This window comes from Diceros bicornis, chromosome 38 (genome assembly GCF_020826845.1).
Source record: "Diceros bicornis minor isolate mBicDic1 chromosome 38, mDicBic1.mat.cur, whole genome shotgun sequence".
NCBI lineage: Eukaryota > Metazoa > Chordata > Mammalia > Perissodactyla > Rhinocerotidae > Diceros > Diceros bicornis.
In genome coordinates this window covers 953,964-981,466 of record NC_080777.1, presented here as the reverse complement: position 1 = coordinate 981,466, position 27,503 = coordinate 953,964, and the positions used below count along the sequence as shown (strand labels likewise).

The 27,503-nt window shown below is 37.2% G+C and overlaps 1 protein-coding gene across 1 annotated transcript in view; it reads left to right on the top strand.

Moving 5' to 3' along the window:
• Positions 1–396: 396 nt before the first annotated feature.
• The window catches only part of CATSPERE (catsper channel auxiliary subunit epsilon), a 189,187-nt gene continuing 162,080 nt past the window's right edge, over positions 397–27,503 (top strand). The window contains exons 1-4 of the mRNA XM_058533520.1: positions 397–477; positions 6,274–6,322; positions 24,638–24,711; positions 25,013–25,082. Of these exons, the coding sequence (XP_058389503.1) occupies positions 413–477; positions 6,274–6,322; positions 24,638–24,711; positions 25,013–25,082 (258 nt within the window). The 5' untranslated portion in view covers positions 397–412. The remainder of the gene's footprint in view (positions 478–6,273; positions 6,323–24,637; positions 24,712–25,012; positions 25,083–27,503) is intronic.

Below are 27,503 nucleotides of genomic sequence, written 5' to 3'. Positions count from 1 at the left end.
CATAAAGTAGGTGCTCAATAAACACACGTTACGGTTCATGTCTGTTCAACTTAAAAGTCACTTACGGAGTGCCAGCTCCCTGGTAAGTACTGCCAGATACGTATTTGCTCTTGCAGTGGTTTTATACAGTCACAACGAAGATCTGGGCTAAAAGAGACACTGATTAGCGTAAAAGTTTCACCTTCATTCAGTCAACTCGGATTTTCCGAAGTGGTTTTGCTATTTCACTCCAAAAAAGCATGGTTCTGCCTTTCCTAAAACCGGGTTTACATTTCGGACTCCAGCGCTACCTTGGAGGCGCCCGGCGCGTCCGGGTGGCGGCGCACGCGCACTCGCCTCGCGGGCGAGCGCCTGCAGCGCGGGGCCGGGGCGGGCGAGGCGCGGGCGGTTGCGCGGAGGCGGCGCCGGCGCCATGTCCTCCCCGGGGGCGGCGGTGCTGCTGTGGTGGCTGAGCTGCGGCGGCTCGGCCTTGTGGAGGTAGAGACGCCTGGCGCGGGCGGGGCGCGGGCGGGGGTCGCCCCCGGGCCGAGCAGGCGGGCCCCACCCGACGCCCCGGAGTCCCGGGACCACCAGCCCTTGCAGACCGCCGCCGCGCCCCCCGCTCCCGGAACCGGCGCCGGCCGCCACCTTCCGAGAGCTTGAATGAACTGAGGGCGGAAAATGAGGGGGCGCGGTTAGGCTTGGCTCCGCCCCCCCAGATTCCCGCAGTGGGGTCGTGGGGCCTTCACGTCGCCGTCCTCTGGACGGCTGAGCCCCGGGAATCCTGAGGCCGGTCGCCTCCTCCTCCTCCTGCCGGAGCGGAGAGTCGCCTCCCGCGCCCGGGGGCGCGAGCGGGGTGGGGCGCTCCCCTAGGATACCGGGTAGTTGCTGTTTTACATTTGGCTGTCGCGGTCGAGTGATTTGTGAAAAAGTGCTTTATAAACTGTGAACGCTGTGCAAAGGTCAGGAAAGGTAACTCCTGTATGGAGTTGATTTGGGGAATGAAAACTTGAAAGTTCGGAGAGATCCGCAATGCCAGTTTGATGTTTGTTTGCTATTCAGTAACTCCTGGATGCAAAAGTGTATCAAAATATTTTAGAAGGACTTTCAACATAGGTTAAAATACGGATGGTTAGCCAGAAAAGTCACATTCTACGAATATTTTGGTTAATGGAAGTTTTGCTATGACAATAATTATTACCCGCTAACGTTCAAGTGTAAGAATACCAACAAGAAATCAAATCATTACAGATGTTTTCAGAGGGAAGGGATCCAGCACCTCAATGGACAGGTGGAGGGGTCAAATCCAGAGGAAGGGTAGCCATTGGAAAGGGTCAGCGAAGTAGTGAGAAAGAGCAAAATCCCCGTAGCCTTCTGACAGAACTTCGTAAGCCTTAATTTTCTCGTCTTTAAAACCATAAAACCTATGTCATGGGGTTGTTATGAGGTCTGAAAGCAATGATATGTTTAAAGCTCTCAGCACGTGCCTGGCAAACAATGGATCCAAATAATGGTAGCTGATATTATTAAGAACAGCCTGTGAACTCAGAGAGTTGATAGACTTTGTTCTGTTGTAGGCCAGAGTCACCAAACTTTTCTGTAAGTGACCAGGTAACTAAATATTGTGGGCTTTTCAGGCAATACAATCTATGTTGCAACTACTGGACTCTGCCATGTAGAGGAAAGCACACACCAACAAAAGTAACCAGATGGCTGTGCTGTGTACCAAGAAAAATTTATTTGCAGAAACAAGTGGAATTTGGGCCACAGAACATAGTTTGCCAACCCTTGGTCTACAGTCATAATTGAAGAAAATACTAAATTTTAGTTAGAGGTTAATGAAGACACAGATGTTCTTTTTTCCCATGGTAGTCAGACTTCCTGAATTGTATTTCTTTTTTTTTTTTTTTCTGTGAGGAAGATCAGCCCTGAGCTAACATCCATGCCAAACCTCCTCTTTTTGCTGAGGAAGACTGGCCCTGAGCTAACACCTGTGCCCATCTTCCTCCACTTTATATGGGATGCCGCCACAGCATGGCCTGACAAGCCCTGTGTCAGAGCGCGCATGGGATCCAAACCCCGGCCGCCAGCAACTGAGCGTGCGCACTTAACCACTATGCCCTGGGGCCAGCCCCTGAATAGTATTTCTTAATAAGATGTTTTTTAAAAGACAAAATTTCTTAAACAATAGAATGAATTTTTATTTTATTGTTAGCTTTTTTGGGGGTGGGGTGGATGTCTTATTTAAGAAATCCTTCCCTGCCCGAGGTCTAAGAGCGATTTACCTAAATTTTCTACTAAGAGTATTAACATTTTGTTTTTGACATTTCTTATCCCAATAGAATCGGTTTTCTTGAATGGTATAAGGTAGGAATGCAATTACTTCTTTTTCCTTATGAATCCAGAACCATTTTTCCAGCTCCATGTATTGCATAGTCACTCTTTTCCTCGATTGGTCTGACATATCACCTCTGTCCTATATACATCTTCCATGTGGACGTATGTCTATGTCTGGGTTTGCTATTCTGCTCCATTCGGTTGGTCAGTTTGTCCATCGCTGCACCAATACCACAAGGTCTTAATTGTTGTAGCTTCATAATAAGTCATGGTATCTAGTGGGCAAGTCTTCCCCTCCATGTTCTATTCCAGAAGTGCCCTGGTCATTCTTGGACCTTTACACTTTCACATAAATTTTAAAATCTGATTATCGAGTACCATGAAAAACTCTTTTAGGATTTTGATTGGAATCACAATGAATCTATAGGGCACTTTGGGAAGAAATGACATCTTTATGAATATTAAATCTTCCTATCCGATGAACATGGTGTATCTCTATTTAGATCTCCTGCAAAAATGGGCTCTGTTTCCTCCTTTTCTGTCTTATGCTTCTAATTTATTTTTCTTATTGCATCAGCTAAGACCTCCAATACAATGTTGAATAGAAATGGTTATAGTGGCATACTTCTCCCATTCCAGATTTTTAAGAGAAGGTACTAATGTTTCCCCATGGAGATATTGTTTACTTTAGGTGTTCAGTAGCTACTCTTTATCATGGAAATTTCCTTGCTTTTCTGATTTACAAATTTTTTAAATTATGAATTTAAATGAAATTTTATCATATTTTTTTCATCTATTGAAACAATTGTATTTTTTCCCTCTAATATGTGTAGTGAGTTTCCTTTGTTGAGTTTTCTAATAAAATCATCTTTGCATACATAGGATAAATCTACCTTGGTCATAGTTTATTATCTCTTTATACCAGTCGTATCCAATTTGCAAATATTTTCTCTAGGATTTTTATATCTATATTTTTCTTTTTCATAATGTCTTGGTTTGGTTTTGATAGCAGTGTTACACAAGCTTTACAAAGTGAGTTGGAGAGGACTAGCTCTTCTTCAGTTGTTTGGAAGAGTTTGTGTAGAGTGGGGGTAATTCGTTCCTTGAAAGTTGTGATAGGATCATATCTAAACCCCCATGCCCTGTGTTATAGGGGAGACTTTAAACTAGTGCTTTAACTCCTGTAATGGCTATAGAACTATCTAGGCCTTTTTTTCCCTTCTGGACTCAGTTTTGGTAATATATATTAAAATGTCTGTCTCATGTAATTTTTCAAAATCGTCACATAATTGAGAATATTTCCATATGTTTTTATGCTTTACTTTTTCTGTAATTATAGTCTCTTTTCACTAATATTATTTAATTGTATCTTCTTTCCCTTTTTTGTCCTGATCAGTCTTGTCATAAGCTCATCTGTTTTATTCATCTTTGTATTTTTGTTTTCTATTTTATTGATTTCTTTTTTCATTTTTATCCTTTTCTTCTATTTTCTGTAGGCTTATTCTGAAACTCTTTCTTTAACTTCTTAAACCAGATATTTAGTTAATAGTTCTTGGTTTTTATTCATTTCTAATATGATAGTTAAAGGTATTAATATCCCATATAGTACTGCTTTGCTGTATACTGTAAGAAATGATATGTAATCTTTTCCTTATCATTCACTTCTAGATAGTTTTAACTTTCATCATTATTTCTTCTATAGCCCTTGACTTGTTTAAAAGTTTGTTTTTAATTCCAAATTTGTAAAGATTTTGATTATCTTTTTAATAACGTCTCCATTTCTTGTACTATAATCAGAGAGCAGGGTCTACACGATACCTGTTCTTTGAAATTTATTGAGACTTGCTTCATGGCCTCATAGATGATCAGTTTTTATAAATGTTCCATGTGCGCTTGAAAAGATTGTCTTTTCTCATGCTACACTAGTTCTATTGCGTCACACTTGTAATGGATTGATCTTTGTCTCTGAAAATACTTTTTGTCTCAAAGTCTTTTTGTCTTATACTAATATATTCACCTTATTTTCAGTGGGGCTTGGACTTGCTGTGGGAATCCTGTGCTTCCTGCAATATATGGTTCTCCCATGCATGGTTTAGCACGATCTTCTGTCAGATGCCTAAGAGTATGACCTATCTAGGACCAGTTCCTGGACAGATATAGTAGGATGAACAGGGGATATGAGAGGAAAAGTTTACCAAAGAGTATACTCTTTAGCCTGGAGAGAGAGACAAAAAAGTGAAGTCAGGAAGGGACTCATCTCTTGGGAGATGAAGGAGGGGGTAAAGGTCAAGCATTCTCTTTGATTTGGGGGAACTGGTAGAGGGAAAATACACTAGAGATAATAGGAAAGACACATTCTTATGGTCCAAGAGTGAGATGACAGTGCCCCTTTCATTAAAAAATAGTATTAGCACACGGTCCATCTGCACACCCCACACCTGTGGTCCTCCCAGATCCATTTCCAGCAATAATACATTAAATACGTGACGTAATTAAGGAAGCAAGGATGGGAAGGTGTTATCCTCGCTGTCTGTGATGAAATTAATAAATTAAATATGACTCTTCTAGCTACTGTTCCCACCATACCCTGTCCCCAGCCCCAGTACAGCTGAAAGCTGATGCAGGAGCAGGTGGGGAAAAAGGGCTTGCCAGGAAAGGTGGTTTTATCATTTAGCTACTAGATTTCATCCACAAATTAAATTGCATACTTTAACTTTGGAAATTAAAATACAAAATCTGCCACTTGTATTTTTCTCTCTCCTGAGGTTTCTGTCTGTCTTTGTGTAATGAGAGAGGTCTTATATTAGATTCATAAGAAGTGGGAGGTGGTTGATGCTTGAAAAAAAGCCTTCGATGAAAATATTTTTCATTTTAATTGATAGGGATATATAAAAATACATAAACGTGTTTTCATATTTGAACTGTAGGATATAAAATGTGTTTCATATAGTGACTGACATCTGTTAAAAATAAGAATTCAGAATGCCGTTAAGGCTTGTATAATTCTGATAAAGGAGTTACGTAGTGATGACCAGCAATTCCACACACACGCACACACACACACACACACACACACACACACACACACACACACACACAGAACTTGCCTCTGATTTAAGATTTTAGAGATGGAGCAGTTCCGATGGCAATTAGGTGTGTGATGTAGACATGGAATAGGTTACTGAAGCAGAGGGAAGGTGGAAGGATTTTAAGGTGCTGCTTCATGATAGCCCCTGGCCACCTGCGGCTTTTGAGACCTTGAAATGTGGCTAGTCCAAAATGAGATGTTTTGTAAGTGTAATTACACTGGATTTCAAAGACTTAGTATTAAAAAAAAAGAAAGTAAAATATCTCAGTAATTATTTTTTGTATCAATTACATGTTGAATAAAATATATTTTTAAAATCAACTTTGTTTCTTCCTGTGCTTTTAAGGTGATTACCATGTACACATAAATTACCACGTGCACGTAAATTTTTAAGTACATAGGTGGCTTGTACTATGTTTTTATTGGACTGTGCTGCTTTAGATAGATCATATGGACAGAAATTAAAGCATTCTGGATAATAGAAATGATAATGATCAAGGACTCACAGAACTTTGCGCTTTACTTCAGTGTTTTGAATAAGAAATACTGTTTTTTGGATTTCCAATCTTTATGCATTTTCTTTTAAGTCAGTTTATAAGTGAAGGAGAGAGAACCAATATTCTTCAACAGTTTTCATCCTAGAACAAAAACAAAAACAAGATGTAAAAGTATTTAGTTCTCACTGTAGTGTCTCCAGATACTACAGTGATGAGTGGAGGTCACTGATATCCCCAGGTGTAGCTCTGACTGGTTCTTGGGCAGAAATGTAAAGCTCTCGGCAGCCCAGGCATGCTCTGACCATGTAGAGAATCTGCTTATTTGGAGGAGAAATTAGTTTTAATATTCATATTTGACCTTTTCCTCTGCAGGTATTCCAGTAACAGCCCAAACTACCGCATTTTTAGTACCAGAAGTACTGTAAGTGTTTAATTTTTTTTAAACTATACTTATTATTTCTTTTGATCTTAGAGCAAAGAGCAGAGTTACTCATAGTCAGTTGTATAGCACAGTGTCCTTTTTATTTCATTTCCTTCATCTCATTTATTTTCCTCATATAGATCCCCTCTTCAATAAACATCCTTAAATATGTATGTAGGAAAAATAGGCAGTGTTGTTCTGAGTGTTTTTGTGATTTAATATTCACAAGATGCTGTTAGGATACAAGTAGGATGACCATACAATATACTGTCTACACTGTTGAGAATGAAAAATTGTGCTATTAATAGTTATGCTGGGACAACAGGTATAAATTGGAACTACCTAGACAAACCAGGATGTGTGGTCACCCAAGGCATAGACTTCATTCTCTGTATTACTTTTTTTAACTCAATACTATGTATGTGTGTGTATTTTATTTATATATTCCCCCAATGATGGATGCATGGCTTCCTACCTCCACAAACAACTCTGTGATGAATGCCCTTCTATGTGTCCTTTTGTGGATCTGTGCAATAGTTTTTCAGCTATGGTTGCTGGGACATCAGGAATATAGACACTTGATTTAAGTAAACTCTTAAAGATTGTTTCCAGAATGGCAATCACAATTTATACCCTCACCCACTGCACTCTTCACCAAAATTTGGTATTATTGAATTTTCTACTTTTTTACCAATCTCATCAGTATATAATATTAGCTTATTGCTGTTGTTATTTTCAATTCTATGATGATTAGTGATTTTGAGCATCTCTTCCCATATTTATGCAGGCTCTTCTGTGAATTGCCTGTTCATACTTTTTGCCCATTTTCTATTTAATTTTCTGCCCTTTTCTTGTCTGTTTACAGAGTGCTGTCTACATTCTTCTCTCTATATTAACTAAATGTTGGGTTTTTTTTTAATTTTTTGTTTATTGCAGTAACATTGGTTTATAACATTGTAAAAATTTCAGGTGTACATCATTATACTTCTATTTCTGCATAGATTACATCATGTTCACCACCCAAATACTAATTATAACCCATCACCACACACATGTACCGAATTATCCCTTTCACCCTCCTCCCTCCCCCGTTCCCCTCTGGTAACCACCAATCCAATCTCTGTCTCTATGTTGTTATTATCTACTACTTAATGAAGGAAATCATATGGTATTTGACCTTCTCCCTCTGACTTATTTCACTTTGCATTATACCCTCAATGTCCATCCATGTTGTCACAAATGGCTGGATTTCATAGTTTCTTATGGCTGAGTAGTATTCCATTGTGTATATATACCACATCTTCTTTATCCATTCGTCCCTTGATGGGCACTTAGGTTGCTTCCAAGTCTTGGCTATTGTGAATAAAGCTGCAATGAACACAGGGGTGCATGTACCTTTACAAATTGGTGTTTTCAAGTTATTTGGATGAATACCCAACAGTGGAATAGCTGGATCATATGGTAGTTCTATCCTTGATTTTTTGAGGAATCTCCATACTGTTTTCCATAGTGACTGCACCAGTTTGCACTCCCACCAGCAGTGTACGAGAGTTCCCTTCTCTCGACATCCTCTCCAACACATCTTGTTTCCTGTCTTGTTAATTATAGCCATTCTGACGGAAGTGAGGTGATATCTCGTAGTTTTGATTTGCATTTCCCTGATAGTTAGTGATTTTGAACATCTTTTCATGTGTCTGTTGGCCATCTGTATATCTTCTTTGGAGAAATGTCTGTTCAGGTCTTTTGCCCATTTTTTAATTGGGTTGGTAGTTTTTTTGTAGTTGAGATGCATCAGTTCTTTGTATATTTTGGAGATTAAGCCCTTATCAGAAGTATGGTTGGCAAATATCTTCTCCCAATTGTTAGGTTGTCTTTTCGTTTTGTTGATGGTTTCCTTTGCTGTGCAGAAGTTTTTAGTTTGATGTAATCCCATTTGTTAATTTTTTCTATTGTTTCTCTTGCCCAGTCAGACGTGGTGTTTGAAAAGATGTTGCTAAGACCGATGTCGAAGAGTGTACTGCCTATGTTTTCTTCTAGAAGTTTCATAGTTTCAGGTCTTACATTCAAGTCTTTAATCCATTTGGAGTTAATTTTTGTGTATGGTGTAAGGTAAGGGTCTACTTTCATTTTTTTGCATATGGCTATCCAGTTTTCCCAACACCATTTGTTGAAGAGACTTTCTTTTCCCCATTGTATGTTATTGGCTCCTTTGTCAAAGATTAGCTGTACATAGATGTGTGGGTTTATTTCTGGGCTTTCGATTCTATTCCATTGATCTGTGTGTCTGTTTTTGTGCCAGTACCATGCTGTTTTGGTTACTATAGCTTTGTAGTATATTTTGAAATCAGGGAGTGTGATACCTCCAGCTTTGTTCTTTTTTCTCAGGATTCCTTTAGCTATTTAGGGTCTTTTGTTGTTCCATGTATATTTTAGGATTCTTTGTTCTATTTCTGTGAAAAATGTTGTTGGAACTTTGGTAGGGATTGCATTGAATCTATAGATGGCTTTAGGAAGTATGGACATCTTAACTATGTTAATTCTTCCAATCCAAGAGCACAGAATATCTTTCCATTTCTTTGTGTCTTCTTTGATTTATTTCAGAAATGTTTTATAGTTTTCGGTGTACAGATCTTTCACCTCTTTGGTTAAGTTTATTCCTAGGTATTTTATTCTTTTTGTTGCAATTGTAAATGGGATGGTATTCTTAATTTCTCTTTCTGCTACTGCGTTGTTAGTGTACAGAAATGCAACTGATTTTTGTATGTTGATTTTGTATCCTGCAACTTTACTGTATTCGTTTATTACTTCTAAAAGTTTTCTGGTGGATTCTTTAGGGTTTTCTATATATAAAATCATGTCATCTGCAAATAGTGACAGTTTCACTTCTTCCTTTCAAATTTGGATCCCTTTTATTTCTTTGTCTTGCCTGATTGCTCTGGCTAGGACTTCCAGTACTATGTTAAATAGGAGTGATGAGAGTGGGCATCCTTGTCTGGTTTCTGTTCTTAGAGGGATAGCTTTCAGTTTTTCACCATTGAGGATGATATTAGCTGTGGGTTTCTCATATATGGTCTTTATTATGTTGAGGTACTTTCCTTCTATACCCATTTTATTCAGAGTTTTTATCATAAATGGATGCTGTATCTTGTCAAATGTTTCTCTGCATCTATTGAGATGATCATGTGATTTATAGTCTTCATTTTATTAATGTGGTGTATTACGTTGATTGATTTGCGAATTTTAAACCATCCCTGCATACCTGGAATAAATCCCACTTGATCATGGTGTATACTCTTTTTAACGTATTGTTGTATGCGATTTACTAGTATTTTGTTGAGGATTTTTGCATCGATGTTCATCAGTGATATTGGCCTGTAATTTTCTTTTTTTGTGTTGTCCTTGTCTGGTTTTGGTATCAGGGTAATGTCAGCTTGGTAGAATGAGTTAGGGAGCTTCCCCCCTTCCTCAATTTTTTGGAAGAGTTTGAGAAGGATAGATATTAAGTCTTCTTTGAATGTTTGGTAGAATTCACCAGGGAAGCCGTCTGGTCCTGGACTTTTATTCTTTGGGAGGTTTGTGATTACTGTTTCGATCTCCTTACTGGTGATTGGTCTATTCAAATTCTCTACTTCTTCTTGATCCAGTTTTGGAAGGTTGTATGATTCTAAGAATTTATCCATTTCTTCCAGATTGTCGAATTGGTTGGCATATAGCTTTTCATAGTATTCCCTTCTAATCTTTTGTATTTCTGAGGTGTCTGTTGTAACCTCTCCTGTTTCATTTCTGATTTTTCTTATTTGTGCCTTCTCTCTTTTTTTCTTGATGAGTCTAGCTAAGGGTTTGTCAATTTTGTTGATCTTTTCAAAGAACCAGCTCTTGGTTTTATTAATTTTTTCTATTGTTTTTTTGGTCTCTATTTCATTTATTTCTGCTCTGATTTTTATTATTTCCCTTCTTCTACTGATTTTGGGCTTTGTTTGTTCTTCTTTTTCCAGTTCCTTTAGGTGCATTGTTAGATTGTTTATTTGAGATTTTTCTTGTTTGTTGAGATAGGCCTGTATCGCTACAAACTTCCCTCTTAGAACCGCTTTTGCTGTATCCCATAAATTCTGGCATGTCATATTTTCATTTTCATTTGTCTCCAGGTATTTTTTGATTTCTTCTTTGATTTCTTCATTAACCCAGTCGTTGTTCAGTAGCATTTTGTTTAATCTCCACGTATTTGTGGCTTTTCTGATTTTCTTCCTATAGTTGATTTCTAGTTTCATACCGTTGTGGTCAGAAAAGATGCTTGGTATTATTTCAATCTTGTTAAATTTATGGAGACTTGTTTTGTGGCCTAATATGTGATCAATCCTGGAGAATGTTCCATGTGCATTTGGAAAGAACGTGTAACCTTCGGTTTTTGGATGGAATGCTCTGTATCTATCTACTAGGTCCATCTGTTCTAGTGTGTCGTTTAAGGCCAATGTTTCCTTATTGATCTTCTGTTTGGATGATCTATCCGTTGGTGTAAGTGGAGTGTTCAAGTCCCCTACTATTATTGTGTTACTGTCTATTTCTGTTTTTATGTCTGTTAATAATTGCTTTATATATTTAGGTGCACCTACATTGGGTGCGTAGATACTTACAAGTGTTATATCCTCTTGTTGGATTGTTCCCTTGATCATTATGTAGTGCCCTTCTTTGTCTCTTTTTACAGTTTTTGTTTTAAAGTCTATTTTGTCTGATATGAGTACTGCTACCCCAGCTTTCTTTTCATTGCCGTTTGCATGGAGTATCTTTTTCCATCCCTTCACTTTCAGTTTGTGAGTGTCATTAGGTCTGAAGTGTGTCTCTTAATGCAGCATATATATGGGTCTTGTTTTTTTATCCAATCAGCCACCCTATGCCTTTTAATTGGAGCATTTAGTGCATTGACGTTTAAAGTAGCTTTGATAAGTATGTACTTACTGCCATTTTAAAAATTTTTTTTTCTCAGTGTTTTTGTAGTCCTTCTCTGTTCCTTTCTTCTGTACAGAATTGATGGTCACTTTAGTTTGACCTCTGTCTGAAAGCTGTACTCTTTAACTCCCCTCCTCCCTCCTTTTATGTTTTTGATATCATATCTAACCTCTTTTTTGTGCATTTGTATCCATTACGTTCTAATCACGGAAATAGATAATTTTTCCTATTTGTGGTCTTCTCTTTTCCCCTTAAATCTGTCCCTTTAACATTTCTTGTAGCACTGGTTTCTTGGTGACAAACTCCTTTAATTTTTGCTTGTCTGGGAAAATTTTGATCTCTCCTTCCATTTTGAATGATAACCTTGCTGGGTAGAGTATTCTTGGCTGTAGGTTTTTTCCTTTTAGCACTTTAAATATATCATGCCATTCTCTTCTAGCCTGTAAGGTTTCTGCTGAGAGGTCAGCTGATAGCCTTATGGGGTTTCCTTTGTATGTAACTTGACATTCTCTTGCGGCTTTTAGGATCCTCTCTTTATCTTTAATTCTGGACACTTTGATTATGATGTGTCTCGGTGTGGGCCTCTTTGGATTTATCTTGTTTGGGGCTCTCTGTGCTTCCTGTACCTGGATGTCTGTTTCCTTCCTTAGGTTAGGGAAGTTTTCATCTATTATTTCTTGAAATAGATTCTCTGCCCCTTTGTCTCGCTCTTCTCCTTCCGGGACACCTATAACACGGATGTTAGTGCGCTTGATGTTGTCCCAGAGGTCCCTTAGACTCTCCTCACTCTTTTTAATTCTTTTCTCTTTTACCTGTTCACCTTGGGTAATTTCTTCTAGTCTTTCGTCCAGCTCACAGATCCGTTCTTCTGTATCCTCTACTCTGCTTTTGAGTCCCTCTAGTGAATTTTTCATTTCCAGCATTGTATTCTTCATTTCTGATTGGTTCTTTTTTATATCTTCCATTTCTTTGTTGACATTCTCACTGAGTTCATCTATTCTTCTCCCCAGATCAGTGAGCATCCTTAACACTCTTAGTTTGAACTCTCTGTCGGGTAGGTTGCTCATTTCTGTTTCACTTAGTTCCTTTTCTGGGGTTTTGTCCTGTTCCCTTACTTGGAATGTATTCATTTGCCTCCTCATTTTGCCTCTTTACCCGTGTTTGTGTCTACATATTAGGTAGGTCGGCTATGTCTCTTGCTCTTGGATAGGTGACCTTATGTAAGTGATGGCTTAGGAGGCCTGCCGTGTGCTTCCCTCAGTTCTCAATGTTCCAGGGTTGACCCCTATGTGGGCTACGTTTGTCCTTCTGTTGTGGCCTGTTTGCTCTCCCTGTAGGCGCCCAGGGAGGCCGAGTTATGCTCCTGGCCAGCTGTTGTAATGCTCAGCTGTTTGTAGTTGTTGTGGGCCCTTCAGTCTCTTTATCAGGTGTGGGGAGCCCCAGCACAGTTGGCTACAAGTTCTAATACCACATTTGTGTTGCAGTATTTCTTTTAAGTGAGTAGGCCCCCAGCATGGCAGGTTGTTAGCTCAGGGCCTTACAATTGCTGTAAGCCTCTAGCCTATTAGGTCTCTTGTCAGCTCTCTGAGGATTGCAGCTGGGTGGGGCTGGCCTCAGGCACAGGAGCACCCAATTGTTTCAGGCTTTGGAAGGTGGGGCAAACCTTCTATGTGGGTCTTTGAGAAGCACAAGTCTTCTGCAGCTGACAAGCCCTGCCGCCCACAGGTCCACACACACAGTCAACACAGTCCTGCCCTGTATGAGCACTCCGACCTCCCCAAGCGGTCCTAGTCTCTCCACAGCGGGAGCCCCACACACTCCGCCACTGCCCCACACTCTCCACCCGCTCCTTGTGCACACCCTGCCCCGCTCAAGTCGGCTCAGTTGCCAGGCTGCAGAGAATCCAGTCACCAATCTATGTAGGCCCACAAGTTGCCTGAGGGCTTGTTGTTGGCTGGGGCCACTCTCTAGGGTGGGCTGTCTGCCCTGGCTGAGCTGGATTAAATCGGTGCTCTAGCGGGTGGGGCAGACCCTGGGCTAGCAGGCCTCAGGGAGAACTCCAATGGCGTCTATGTCAGCACGCTCACACCAGGCCACAACAATGGCCGCCGCCAATGTCCCAGTCCCTGGAGAGGTCTCACCCCTCACCAAGATGCACTCAGGGCCTATTAGGTGAGTCTCTTGTCACCAAAGCACTGTCCACCTTTCTTTCTGGTGATTTTAGGATGCTTTCTGAAACGGGTGAGTTTGCGCACGGGCCCTTTAAGAGCCAGTTTTAGTTTCTTTGTGAACCGGGTTTTCTGGGGGTACTCCCCAGTGCTTTAGTAGCAGGCAAAGTCAGATATTATGCCGCTGGTCTCGATTTTGCTGGGTCCACAAAATGCCCACTGTGGGGGCGCTCCCCGGCTCAGGGCCCCGCGCCTCCAGGGAGGCTGCGTACCTGTGAGCTGCTCCCGGCGGCTGAGGAGCTGGCGGCTTGTGAAGGCGGCGTTTTTCCTCTCCAGAAGGGAGTCTCTGCCTCTTCCACCTCAGTTAGGATTGTCCGTTGTTGCAGGAGTTTCTCTTATCCAGTTTTCAGTTCTGTCTCAGGGGTAATTTTTCCACAAGTAGTTGTAAATTGGCTGTGTCCACGGGAGGAGGTGAGTTCCAAGTCTGCTTACGCCGCCATCTTGACTTCCTCCTAAATGTTGGTTTTCAATGTTTCAGTTATCATTTCTTCTAATCCTTAACTTTGCCCATGGATACTTCATTTAAAAAAAAAAAAGCTAACTTTTGTTGAGCCACACCCCTTCCTTTTTGACCTTATAATTTATACTTTTTTGGAGTCTTATTTTAGAAAAATCCTTGCCTACCATGAGTTACAAAGATTTTTATCCTACATTTTCTTTTATACGCTTTATATTTTTACCTTTCAAATACAGGTCATAAATCCATCTGGAGCCTGCCTTGTATATAATATAAGGTAGGCATTCACATCACTTTCTCCATATAATGAACCAGCATCTATTAAACAACTTATTTTTTCCCTGTTATTTTTCTAGTATCATATTTGTTCCATATACAGATGGGTTGATTTCTGAACTCTCTTCTTTCCTATTGGCAGATTTGACTGATCCTGTTTGCTACATGTTGTTTCATCTAGTTGCAGTTCAGTTCCAATGCTGTATAGTCTTTCCTTGAATTAGCATACCACAATATGTGTATCATTCTACTGTAGATAAGCAAAAACGTTGTTTCCATTTTTAGTGTACTATGATTAGGGCTTCAATGAACATTTTTATGCCTATCTTCTAGTTAACATATGTATGCATTTCTTTTGGGTATACACCTAGGAGTGGAATTGGTAAGTCATAGGGTATATGACTATATTCAGCTTTAGTAAATGGGGCCAAAAGATTTTACAAAGTAATTGTTTGGCTTTCATATTATATTTATATATATATTATTGTATTTACATTATTCAAAACCAGGCAAAAGGAATCTATGTAAACTATATTTTCTTTAAAAGTATGCATTTGTTTTCAAATTTATTGCTATCCATTTCATTATAATCTTTGCTTACCATTTAAATTTCTGTTTCTAGTTATTTTTATTTCTCTAATATTATTTATTTATGTACTTTGTCTTATTTTCTTGAACAGCTTTGCTATATAATTGACCATTTTATTAATCTTTTTAAAAATTGCCTTTTTTTATCTCTACTGTTCCTTTATCATTTTTATGTAGGTGACAGAAATGTTTCATCCTTAATTGATAATTGGTCAACAAAACAGTGGAGTTATGTCATTGCAGAAATGCAGATTGGGAGCCAGAGTTTGATTATCAGCAAAGAAGGTAGATAAATGGCAAGAGATGATAAATGATAAAACCAGTGGTGTTGCAGCTTGCTTGAAAATGATATTCAGAGAAAGAAAGAAAGAGTGTACAGAAGATACTTTAGGCATTAAATAGTCCGTGAATCTTCTTGATCAAAAGCATTTTTTAAAAAAATCCCTCTCCACCTATTTGCTTTTTCCAGAGCTTCAGACTGAGGGGCAGTCTTCAGGTTAGGCTCACATCTACAGGCTCTGGAGGTCCTTTCAGGGAACGTAGGCCAGTGGACACCATCTCTGTGCTCTCGCTCTGCCTTGCTACAGCTCACTGGTATCTCCCAGGAAAGAGTTTATACACTCACCTAGAGCCCCAATTTTTGTGGGCCCAGGGCATACCTCCAGATTTCCTGGCTCTGGTGGCCAGTGGAGTTTATGCTTGTAGTCCCACAGGACTGTATATATTTGTGTACTTTAAAAGCTGCTGCCTGAGGGTCTGGCTTCCAATCAGCCTGAATCTAGGTGCTGAATGATATCCTCCCCTTTGGGACACTGATAGGTCTTGGCACACCCTCAACTACTGGGAGCTATTAAAAATAAAATAGGCTGTTTGAACAATCACTAAGGCTTGAGAGCCAACCAATAGCTAGGGCAGAGTTGAACAATAGGGCTTATGTCCTACATAAGGCCACTCTTTCAAGACTGGGAGAGTTTCATCTAATGCATAGAAACCAAACAGAGTCAAGAAAAATGAAGAAACAAAAGAGTACGTTCCAAACCAGAGAACAAGATAAAACTTCAGAAAAAGACCTTCATGAAATGGAGATAAGTAATTTACCTGATAAAGAGTTCAAAATAATAGTCATAAAGATCTCACTGAACTCAAGAGAAGAATGAATGAACATAGTGAGAACTTCAACAAAGAGATAGAAAATATAAAAAGTACCAGATAGAAGTCACAGAGCTGTAGAATACAATACCTGAACTAAAAAATACACTAGAGAGGTTCAACAACAGACTAGATGAAGCAGAAGAAAACATCAGTGAACAGGGCAGTGGAACTTACACAATCAGAGCAGCAAAAATAAAAAAAGTGAAGACAGCTTAAGGGACTTATGGGACAACATAAAACAGACTAACATTTGTATTACAGGGGCCCCAGAAGGAGGAGAGAGAGAGAAAGGGGCAGAAAACTTATTTGAAGAAATAATGGCTGAAAACTGCCCTAACCTGGGGAAAGAAACAGACACCCAGATCCAGGAAGCCCAGAGAGTTCCAAAGAAGATGAACCCAAAGAGACCCACACCAAGACACATTGTAATTGAAATGGCCAACGTTAAAGACAAGGAGAGAATCTTAAGAGCAGCAAGAGAAAAACAACTTATTACGTACAAGCCCATAAGGCTTATTACATAAAGCCATATTACATTAATATACATAATATAAATAAACATATAAATATACATAAAGGCCATATTACATAAAGCCATATTACATTAATATACATAATATAAATAAACATATAAATATACATAAAGGCCATATTACATAAAGCCATATTACATTAATATACATAATATAAATAAACATATAAATATACATAAAGGCCATATTACATAAAGCCATATTACATTAATATACATAATATAAATAAACATATAAATATACATAAAGGCCATATTACATAAAGCCATAAGGCTATCAGCAGATTTTTCAGCAGAAACTTTGCAGGCTAAAGGGAGTGGCACAATATATTCAAAGTGCTGAAAGAAAATAAATTCCAGCAACGAATACTCTACCCGGCAAAGTAATCATTCAGAATTGAAAGAGAGATAAAGAGTTTCCAGACAAGCAAAAGCTAAAGGGGTTCATCATCATGAAACTGGACTTACAAGAAGTGTTAAAGGACTTCTTTAAGCTGAAAAGAAAAGATTCTAATTAGTAACAAGAAAACACATAAAAGTATAAATCTCACTAGTAAAGGTAAATATACAGAAAAGGTAGTGGATTAATTGCTTATAAAGCTAATATGAAGGTTAAAGACAAAAGTAGTAAAAAGCACTATAACTACAATAATTAGTTAAGGAATACACAAGATAAAAATATATAAAATGCGACATCAAAAACATAAAACATGGGAGGAGATTGTGAAAATGTAGAGCTTTAGACTGCAATCAAACTTAAGTTAACTTAAAATAGACTCTTATAAACATAAGTTCTTATATATAAGCCTAATTGTAACCACAATGCAAAAGCCTAGAGTAGATACTCAAAAGATAAAGACCAAGGAATCTAAGCATGCCACTGAAGAAAGTCATCAAACCACAAAGGAAGAGATCAAGAGAAGAAGAAAAGAACACAGAGGAACTATAAATCAGCCAAAAAACAACAAAATGGCAATAAGTACATACCTATCAATAATTACTTTAAATGTAAATGACTAAATTCTCCAATCAAAGACATAGACTGGCTGAATGGATTAAAAAAAACAAGATCCATCTATATGCTGCCTACAAGAGACTCACTTCAGATGAAAGGATGCACACACACTGAAAGTGAAGGGATGAAAAAAGATATTCCATGCAAATGGGAATCAAAAGAAAGCTAGGGTAGTTATATCGGACAAAATAGATTTTAAGATAAAGACTGTAATAAGAGACAAAGAAGGTCATAATGATAAAGGTGTCAATCCAACAAGAAGATATAACATTTGGAAATATGTCTGCACCCAACACAGGAGCACGTGAATAAAGAAAGCAAATATTAACAGACATTAAGGGAGAAATAGACAGCAATACAATAATAGCAGAGAAGTTGAATACCTCACTTTCATCAATGAATAGATCATCCAGACAGAAAATCAATAAGGAATCATTGGCCTTAACATGTTAGACCAGATTGACTTAACAGACATATCCAGAACATTCCATCCAATAGCAACAGAATACACATTCTCCTCAAGTGTACGTGGAACGTACTCCAAGATAGATCGAATGTTAGCCACAACAAGTCTTAATAAATTTAAGAAGATTGATATCATATCAAGCATATTTTCTGACCACGATGGAAAGAAACTAGAAATCAATAACAAGAATGTCCATACTACCCAGAGCAATCTACAATTTCAATGCAATCCCTATCAAAATTCCAACAGCATTTTTCACAGAAATAGAGGAAACAGTCCTAAGATTTATGTGGAACCATGAAAGACCTCAAATAGCCAAAGCAATCTTGAGAAGGAACAAAAAAGCTGGAGGTATCATACTTCCTATTTCAAACTATATTACGAAGCTATAGTAATCCAAACAGTATGGTATTGGCATTAAAGCAGACACATTGATCAATGGAAAAGAATAGAGAGCCCAGAAATAAACACATGCTTATACAGCCGATTAATTTATGACAAAGGAGCCAAGAATATACAATGGGGAAGGACAGTCTATTTAATAAATGGTGGTGTGAAAACTGGACAGCCACAGGCAAAAGAATGAAACTGGACCCCTATCTTATACCATACACAGAAATTAACTCAAAATGGATTAGAGACTTGAACATAAGACCTGAAATTATAAAACTCCTAGAAGAAAACATAGGTGGTAATCTCTTTGACATCGGTCTTGGCAATGATTTTTTGAAACTGACACCAAAAGGAAAGGCAACAAAAGCAAAAATAAGCCAGACTATGTCAAACTAAAAAGCTTCTGCACAGCAAAGGAAACCATCAACAAAACGAAAAAACAACCTACAGAGTGGGAGAAAATATTTGCAAATCACATATCTGATAAGAGGTTAATATCCAAAATATGTAAAGAACTCATACAACTCAATAGCAAAAAAACAGACAATCCAATGAAACAATGGGCAGAGGATCTGAATAGACATTTTTTCAAAGAAGACATACAGATGGCCAACAGGCACGTGAAAAGGTGCTCAACATCACTAATCTTTGGGAAATTCAAATCAAACCACAGTGAGATATCACCTCACACCTGTTAGAATTTCTATTTCTGAAAAGATAAGAAATAACAAGTATTGGAGAGGATATGGAGAAAACGGAATCCTTGTACACTGTTGGTGGGAATGTAAGTTGGTGCAGCCACTATGGAAAACAGTATGGAGTTTCCTTAAAAAATTAAAAATAGACCTACAATATGATCCAGCAGTTTCACACCTGGGTATTTATCCAAAGGAAAGGAAAACACTAACTCCAAAAGATATATGCACCTCCGTGTTCATCGTAGCATTATTTACAATAGCCATGACATGGAAACAACCTAAGTGTCCATTGAAGGATGAATGGATAAAGAAAATGTGGTGTGTGTACATATATATATATATATATATATGTACACACACACATATATATTTTACTTATAGTCTCTTGATTGTTTTTTTGCCTTCAATGTCTTTTGTTCAATTTTCATTCAAATATAATCTCCCATAGATATCTTTTAATTTAGTCTTCGTTTCCTTTACAATCATCTGTTTCATTTCCTAGTTCAGTCAACTCTTATTTTATTTCTATTTGTGGCTCATTTCTGTTCCTAGTTTGTGAATTTATAATTCATGATTTTTCTTTCTGTTATCACCAAATGCTTGTTTGAGGATATTTAATTCAGGTTAGGATGCTAGTTTGCAATTTTCTTCTGCTTTGTGGTTGGTTTTTTGAAGGCAATTTTATCAAGTGAGATGTTTTGATTTTCATTCTCTATTCTCTTGTAGTTTATATAGATAAAGACTACTTATATCTATGAATTTCATAGACAGGTTGGCAGCTTGGGTTGGTTTAAAAGATTCCTAGTTAAGGTTTATTTTCTTCTCTCCTTATAGCAAAGTGCAGTTATTTTAATTGATGGCTTTTTATTGGGGGTGTTGTATTTCCTTTGCTTTTTCCGGGGGGGGAGATTGTAATGTCCTAACTTTCCCCCTCTTGATTCTTTTTCCCTTCACCACTCACTCTCCAAAGGGTGTCTCCTCTTTCCTTTTATCTTCTTCTCTTCAGAAGTGATGCCTTTCTCAGGATCCCACCTCAAGTCTCACACACTTGTAATTCTCTTCCTCATAGTCAGTGCTCTAATCTTGCAGTATTTTTTTGCACTTAAGAGTGTACTTTCTCTTTCTGTCAGTGATTTTAATTCAGTCTTAACATTTTGTCCCTGTCTTTTCTCTTCCCTGCAGTTTTTCAGGAGCCCTCTTACTCTCCATACAGGATTATGACAAGAGCTTGAGTGAGAGCTCTGCTAAAAATTGTTGATTATTTTTCTACTTACAGGTTCTTTGAAGTTTGTAGTGTGCTTTGTCTTCTAGTTATGCTGTAATGTAGAATTTTCTTGATTTTGTTTGTTGTTCTGTGTAGTTTTTTGGAAATGTATGGAGAGAGTCAACCTTATGTGGCCACCATTGCCTGGGCTAACCATAATTCTCCCACCACTCATGTTTTGATACATTGTCAGAGTATAGTCATTAGCAACTATATTCCTTTTTTTGTAGCCACCACGTAGACTTAGTTCTACAGGAAAACTCATATGTAATACTTAGCATCAGTCCTTACGTTGATGTCTCTGCAGTCATTTTGGTGGTCTGAAGCTCTTTTTCTAATAGATTCTTCTGGAAGGGCTCAGAGGAGCAATATTTCCTGACTTATTTTATGGTCATAAGAGCATATCTATGGACTTTATATCTAAAAGTTGATGTATCTGGATATAAAAATTATTGGCTAATGTTTTATTTCCTTCTATGTGTATTACTTTGTTGTCTCTGACATAAAGTATTACTTCTGAAAAGTCTGGTGGAAATCTGATTTTCTTTTGCTTATGAGTAACTTGTTCTTTTTGTCAAGATCCCCGAAGGTTTTCTTTTTAGGTCCAGTGCTTTTATTAATATAGGTCCTAGGTTGCTTTTTTTCTTTTAATCATTCTTAATTGTTTTTTGAGGTATGATCTGTGCCCTTTCAATATGTTGTTTTGAGTTTATTTCACATATTATTCTTGAATTATAGTTAATGTTAATGGTATTGTTCTGTTCCAAACACTTTGATTTTCTTCTTCAGAATCTCCAACTATACATATATTTTCTTTGCCTATCTTTTATAGTTGTCATTTACTCTTGAATCGCTTTTTATCTTTTTTATTTTTAAAAACCTTCCATTTATCTCAAGGCCTTATCTATTATGTTTATGTGTTTCTTCTAATTTAGTGCATTTCTGAAATGACTTTTTCTCTTATTTCTATTTTTTCCTGAGTTCTAGCTTATGACTTTCAAATTCTGATTTATATTGTTCTTTCATAAGTTCTATCATTTTCTTATTTATTTTGCCTCATTTTGAAATAGTAGGTGTATCAGTCAGGGTTCTCCAGAGAAATTGAACCAATAGAATTTATATATGTGTATATTAAGAGATTTATTTTAAGAAATTGGCTCCTGCGATTGTGGGAACTGGCAAGTCTGAAATCTTTAGGTCAGGCTAGCAGACTGGAAACTCAGGTAAGAGTTAATGCGCAGTCTTGACGCAAAATTTCTTCTCCAGGAAACCTCAGTTTTTGCTCTGAAAGCTTCCAGCTGTTTGGAAGAGGCCCCACCACGTTATCAAAGGTATTCTCTTTTACTTAAAGTCAACTGACTGTAGACATAAACCACATCTATAAAATACCTTCACAGCAAAAGCTATATTAGTGTTCGATTAAATGACTGGGTACTGTAATCTAGCCAAGCTGACAAACAAAACTAGTGCTCACATTAAGTGATAGCTTTCGTTTATTTATTGAGTATATTCTTACAGAGATGTTATTCTGCTTCTTATTCTCTTCTTTTTCTTAACATTGTGGGAATTGACTGTGATCTTCTTTCTGTTGCTCATTTTTTCACATGAAATTAATTTTCCTGATCTTTAAGGAGGGAGCGATGGGTCAAAATAACTTTTCTAAATTCACGGCTTTAGGGTTATCTCTTCTGTTGTTTTGTAAAGTGTCCAAAAATAAGGCTAAAAGTTTCTGAGATCTCCAGGTTCTGTTTCCCTCCCTCATTCATCCATAGTTTCTCTTTTCTTTGTTCTTATTGTCCCTTTCCAGTTCTGCTGGGATTCTTTTCCCTGTATTTCTCTTCCTTATGGATCTCTGTCCTGGAAAGTATCTTTGGAGTTCATAGGCCCAGCTCCTCCTGCCCTTCCGGACATCGTCACGGCCCTCTTCCACTTACTTACCTAGAGATTGAAGAGTGAGAAGCCCCTCTGGTTAGAGTTGCTATCCTCAGATTGGCCTGCCATGGTTTCCACTGAATACCTATCACTGATTTAGGTGTTCTCTTCTAAGGTCTATCATATTTGTTTTCATTTGCTTCCTTTTGCTGATATCACATGAGTGGTAATTTTAGCTGGTTTGTTCCAACTCACTTATATTTTGGGATTTTGAGGAGTACCTTGTCACTGAATTTTATTGTTGGTGTTGTCCAGTGTGTTTTTGGTGCTATCTCATCTGTTCTCTCAGTGTTTATAAGGAAATTTGAGTAGAATAAAATACTACATCACCACTAACCCTTCCCAGTTTGTTTTGTTTTGTAAATTCCTATTTTTTCCTCTTTTTTTTAATATCCATCATTTTACCTTTTTTTTGGGTGAGGAAGATTGTCCTTGAGCTAGCATCTGTTGCCAATCTTCCTCTTTTTGCTTGAGAAAGATTGTACCTAAGCTAACATCTGTGCCAATCTTCCTCCATTTTGTACGTGGGAGGATGCCACAGCATGGCTTGATGAGCGGTGCATAGGCCCATGCCTGGGATTTGAACCCGTGAACCCTGGGCTGCTGAAGCAGAGCACACAAACTCAACCACTATACCACCGGACCGGCCCCCCATCCTTTTACTTTTTTAGGTTTTCTCTGCTGTTATTTTATTAGCATCTTACACTGAAGACTGAGTTTATTCACTTTCAAACTACGTTACTTCTTTTGTATATATTTAAGGCTATAAATTTCCTTTTAGGGACTGTTTATGAGTTCTGATAATATCAAATGCTTTTATTGTTTATAAATATTTTGTAATTTCCATTGTAATTTTTGCTTTATTACATGAATCATTCAGAACTACAGGTTTAAAAAAAAAAAAAGATTATAAATATCCCAAAACTTTTTCTGGCTAACTTTATAAGAAATTCTAATTTTATTTCATTAATGTCAAAGGACATAGTATGTGTGATAATAATTCTTTTAGATTGACTAAGACTTCTTTTCTAAATGTTGTACATTTTGGTAAATGTTCTATGTGAGATTGAAAGGAATATATTTAATATTGGTTAATTTTAGGACTATACATATTATATTAGGAATATATAACACTACCTTTTTTTCAGGCTTATCTTAGTTTAAGAAAAGTGTGTTAAAAATCTACTACTATATTTGTGGCTTTTAAAACTTCTAGTAATTCGATCAAATTTTGTTTTATATACTTTGGGGTTATGTTATATCTTCTGGTGAATTTTTCTCTTATTTCTTCTTACATACTGTCGTTAACCCTATAACATCAAATCTATGAGATAACTGGTGTTATAATCCCCATTTTACATGTAAAAACATTGAAGCAATATTTATATATGTTTATCTCCATAAAAATGTATACATGTATATATGTAAATAATTTTTATGTAACAATATTAGAAGGTGAAATTAGATTCCAACTCTGGCTGAAGAAGAGGACCAATGTTGAGACTGAGACTGAGAATGTAGGAAAGTGGATGAGTATCCTTTAAGAGGAGAAGGAAAGAACTTATAAATGAAAGAATGTGGAAGCAGGAAAAAAAGTAGAAATAAGGAAATAAAGGAAAATGTGACTGATGAAAGTTACAATGATAGAGTCAGTGATGTGTGAATAATAGAATCTCAGAATTTTAAATGACTTGTTTTTAAGTGAAGGACCGTGTCTCATTCATCTTTTTTTTTTTTAATTTTTTGTTTATTGCGGTAACATTGGTTTATAACATTGTATAAATTTCAGGTGTACACCATTATACTTCTATTTCTGCATAGATTACATCATCTTCACCACCCAAATACTAATTACAACTCATCACCACACACATGTGCCGAATTATCCCTTTCGCCCTCCTCCCTCCCCGCTTCCCCTCTGGTAACCACCAATCCAATCTCTGTCTCTATGTGTTTGTTTGTTGTGGTTATTATCTACTACTTAATGACCGAAATCGTACGGTATTTGACCTTCTCGCTCTGACTTATTTCACTTTGCGTATATATATATACACAATGGAATACTACTCATTCATCTTTTTTTATCCTCAGAACCTAGAGTACCAGTCACCTCCTAGACACTTAATAGATTATTTTTGAAGTAAAATAAAATAAAAATCTTACAGTTTTTTGGGAGAGACTACTGAAGTGTCCCAGAAAAGTTATTACTTTTCCTTCATCATATTACTTTGTACAGTTACAAAGGAATCAAATTTTAGTTGTTCTTTCTTTAAATAATAAGGACTCAGAAAATTGAACCCTATGTCTGAACAGTGAGATGAAAATTTTAGAACAGATTTTGTGTCTGAACTATTTTACTTTCTTTTTTAGATTAAGTTAGAGTATGAAGGAACATTATTTTCTGAGTGGAGTGTGCCGGGAACTTGTTCTGTGAAAAACAAAAGGTAAGGTTTTTGCTGTGAATGTCAATATGTGTGTGTATTTACATGTAAAAAAGCATTCACATAGTGTGGGCATTCAGACTCAAGGCTGTGACTTAGTGTAAATTTCTTCCCATTAAATAGATGTGAAAAGAAAGACAAACTCACTTTCAAAATAAGATAGAAGTCAAATATTGCTATATATTTTTATTTTTCTTATTAGCATACAATTCAAGTTTTTAGGCTTAAAAAGTAGTAGGGGAATTTTTGTTAATCTCATTTGCATCAATACTTACTTCACTTTTCTGTTTTTTTTAAATGCTAGATCACCCAAGACAGAACTGCGTTGTTCATCTCCTGGTGTTCAGACTATAAAACCAATTGTGACAGGCCCAGTAAGTTGATTTTGGTGATAACTTATGAAATCTTTTTTTTTAATTGAGGTAACATTGGTTTATGACATTATATAAATTTCAGGTATACGTCATTATATTTTGATTTCCGTGTAGACTGCATCATGTTCACCACCCAAAGTCTAATTACCGTCCATCACCACACACATGTGCACTGCCACCCCTTTTGTCCTCCCCCTCCCCCCTTCCCCTCTAGTAACCAGCAATCTAATCTCTGTATCTATGTGTTTGTTTGTTGTTGTTTTTTATCTTCCACATATGAGTGAAATCAAACAGTATTTGACTTTCTTCATCTGACTTATTTCACTTAGCATAATACCCTCAAGGTCCATCCGTGTTGTCACAAATGGCAAGATTTCATCTTTTTTATGGCTGAATAGTATTCCATTGTATATATATGCCACATCTTCTTTATCTGTTCATCCATTGATGGACACTTAGGTTGTTTCTAAGTCTGGGCTATTGTGAATAATGCTGCAATGAACATAGAGGTGCATATATCTTTTTCAATTAATGTTTTTGTGTTGTTTGGATAAGTACCCAGAAGTGGAATAGCTGGATCATATGGTAATTCTATTATTAATTTTTTGAGGAATCTCCATACTGTTTTCCATAGTGGCTGCACCAGTTTACATTCCCACCAGCAGTGTATGAGGGTTCCAATTTCTCCACATCTTTTGAAACACCTGTTATTTCTTATCTTTTTAATAATAGCCATTCTGATTGGTGTGAGGTGATATCTCATTGTAGTTTTGATTTGCATTTTCCTAATAATTAGTGATGTTGAACATCTTTTCAGGTGCCTGTTGGCCATCTGTATATCTTCTTTGGAAAAATGTATGTTTAGATCCTCTGCCAATTTTTTAGTTGGGTTGTATGTTTTGTTATTGTTGAATTGTATGAGTTCTTTATATATTTTGGATATTAACCTCTTATCAGATATATGGTTTGCAGATATCTTCTCCCAATTATTATGTTGTCTTTTCATTTTGTTGAAGGTTTCTTTTGCTTTGCAGAAGATTTTTAGTTTGATATAGTCCCATTTGTTTATTTTTCTTTTGTTTTCCTTGCCTGGGGAGACATAATATTCAAAAAGATACTGCCAAGACCGATGTAAAAGAGTGTACTGCCTAAGTTTTCTTCTAGGAGTTTTATGGTTTCAGGCCTTACATTCAACTTATGAAATCTTAGATAATCATCCTTGTTACATTTAATTCTACCTTCTTTTGAGCTTCCAACCTAACTTAACCTGTTTTATATAGTATAAATTGTAACTGTAAATAAGAGGTATTTTAAGTTATTGTCAACATGTCACTAATTTTTAGGTATTGTAAATTATGAAATGATATATGATTTTTACCTTAACCCTTTTATTAATAAGTATGTTAAGGCCTCAGTTACCACCTTAATGATAATAGTGCTGCCAGCTGAGTGGGTCTCACGGCATATGCTCGTATGACAATACCCAAGATTAAGAGCCATTTCTAGCAGATTTGTTTTTACTCTACTATATTTTCTTCAATTCAAGAAAGCATATGTGAATGCAAATAAATAAGAGTGGTGTTGAATCCTCTCTAGTTTACAAAAAAAAGTAAAGCATTTTAAATCATTGGCACTTTATTAATTAGTAACAAAGTACTGTCCACACACCTCACAGCTTATGTTCTTACACAGTGTGTCTAAAGCCACTGTTATGCTCACTGTGACAAATCCTGGCTTTCGACTTTGGGATTTGTGCCTTCTTTTTATTTAATAATCTTTATTTTCAGAGAATAAGTAGACAGAGTAATATGGGAGAGGCCAGATAAATATTAATTCATTTTTCAATCCCTATAGAGTGAAAAATATTTGAATTTGGCTTTTTGAGTTTATGAGTGTTTACCAGTTTCAAGAACCCAACTCCTGAGGGAGTAAAGGACACCTTTCTCTTTTGTTGTATGTTGGAAGCCCATATAAATGTGTAATGTTACGTAAAAAATACGCACACACAAATACACGCGTATATAGGGATATCTTTGTCATTTATGTATAGTGTCATCAGATCTTACAGCCTTTTAGGAGGTACATGTAACTTTTGAAATACATTCAAAAGCACTCAGTTATAACAACCAAAAATGTCTCCAGGCATTGCCAAAAGTCCGCTGGTGAGCAAAATCATCCCTCGTGGAAAGCCATTAAACAAGAAAATTAATTGAATTGTGTACCAGTGACAAAGGCTGTGTAGGAAAACTCACTGTTTTCCTCTATACGCTCACAGAGAACACTTCTGTGACCAGGTGTGTGTGTGGGGTGGTTCCACACTGACCAATTCTCCAACACCAGCTGGGTGTCCTACAACTCAAAGTTCTGGCGCTATCTACCTCGAGTTAATGTCACATCCCACATGCTAAGGGCTCAGTCCCA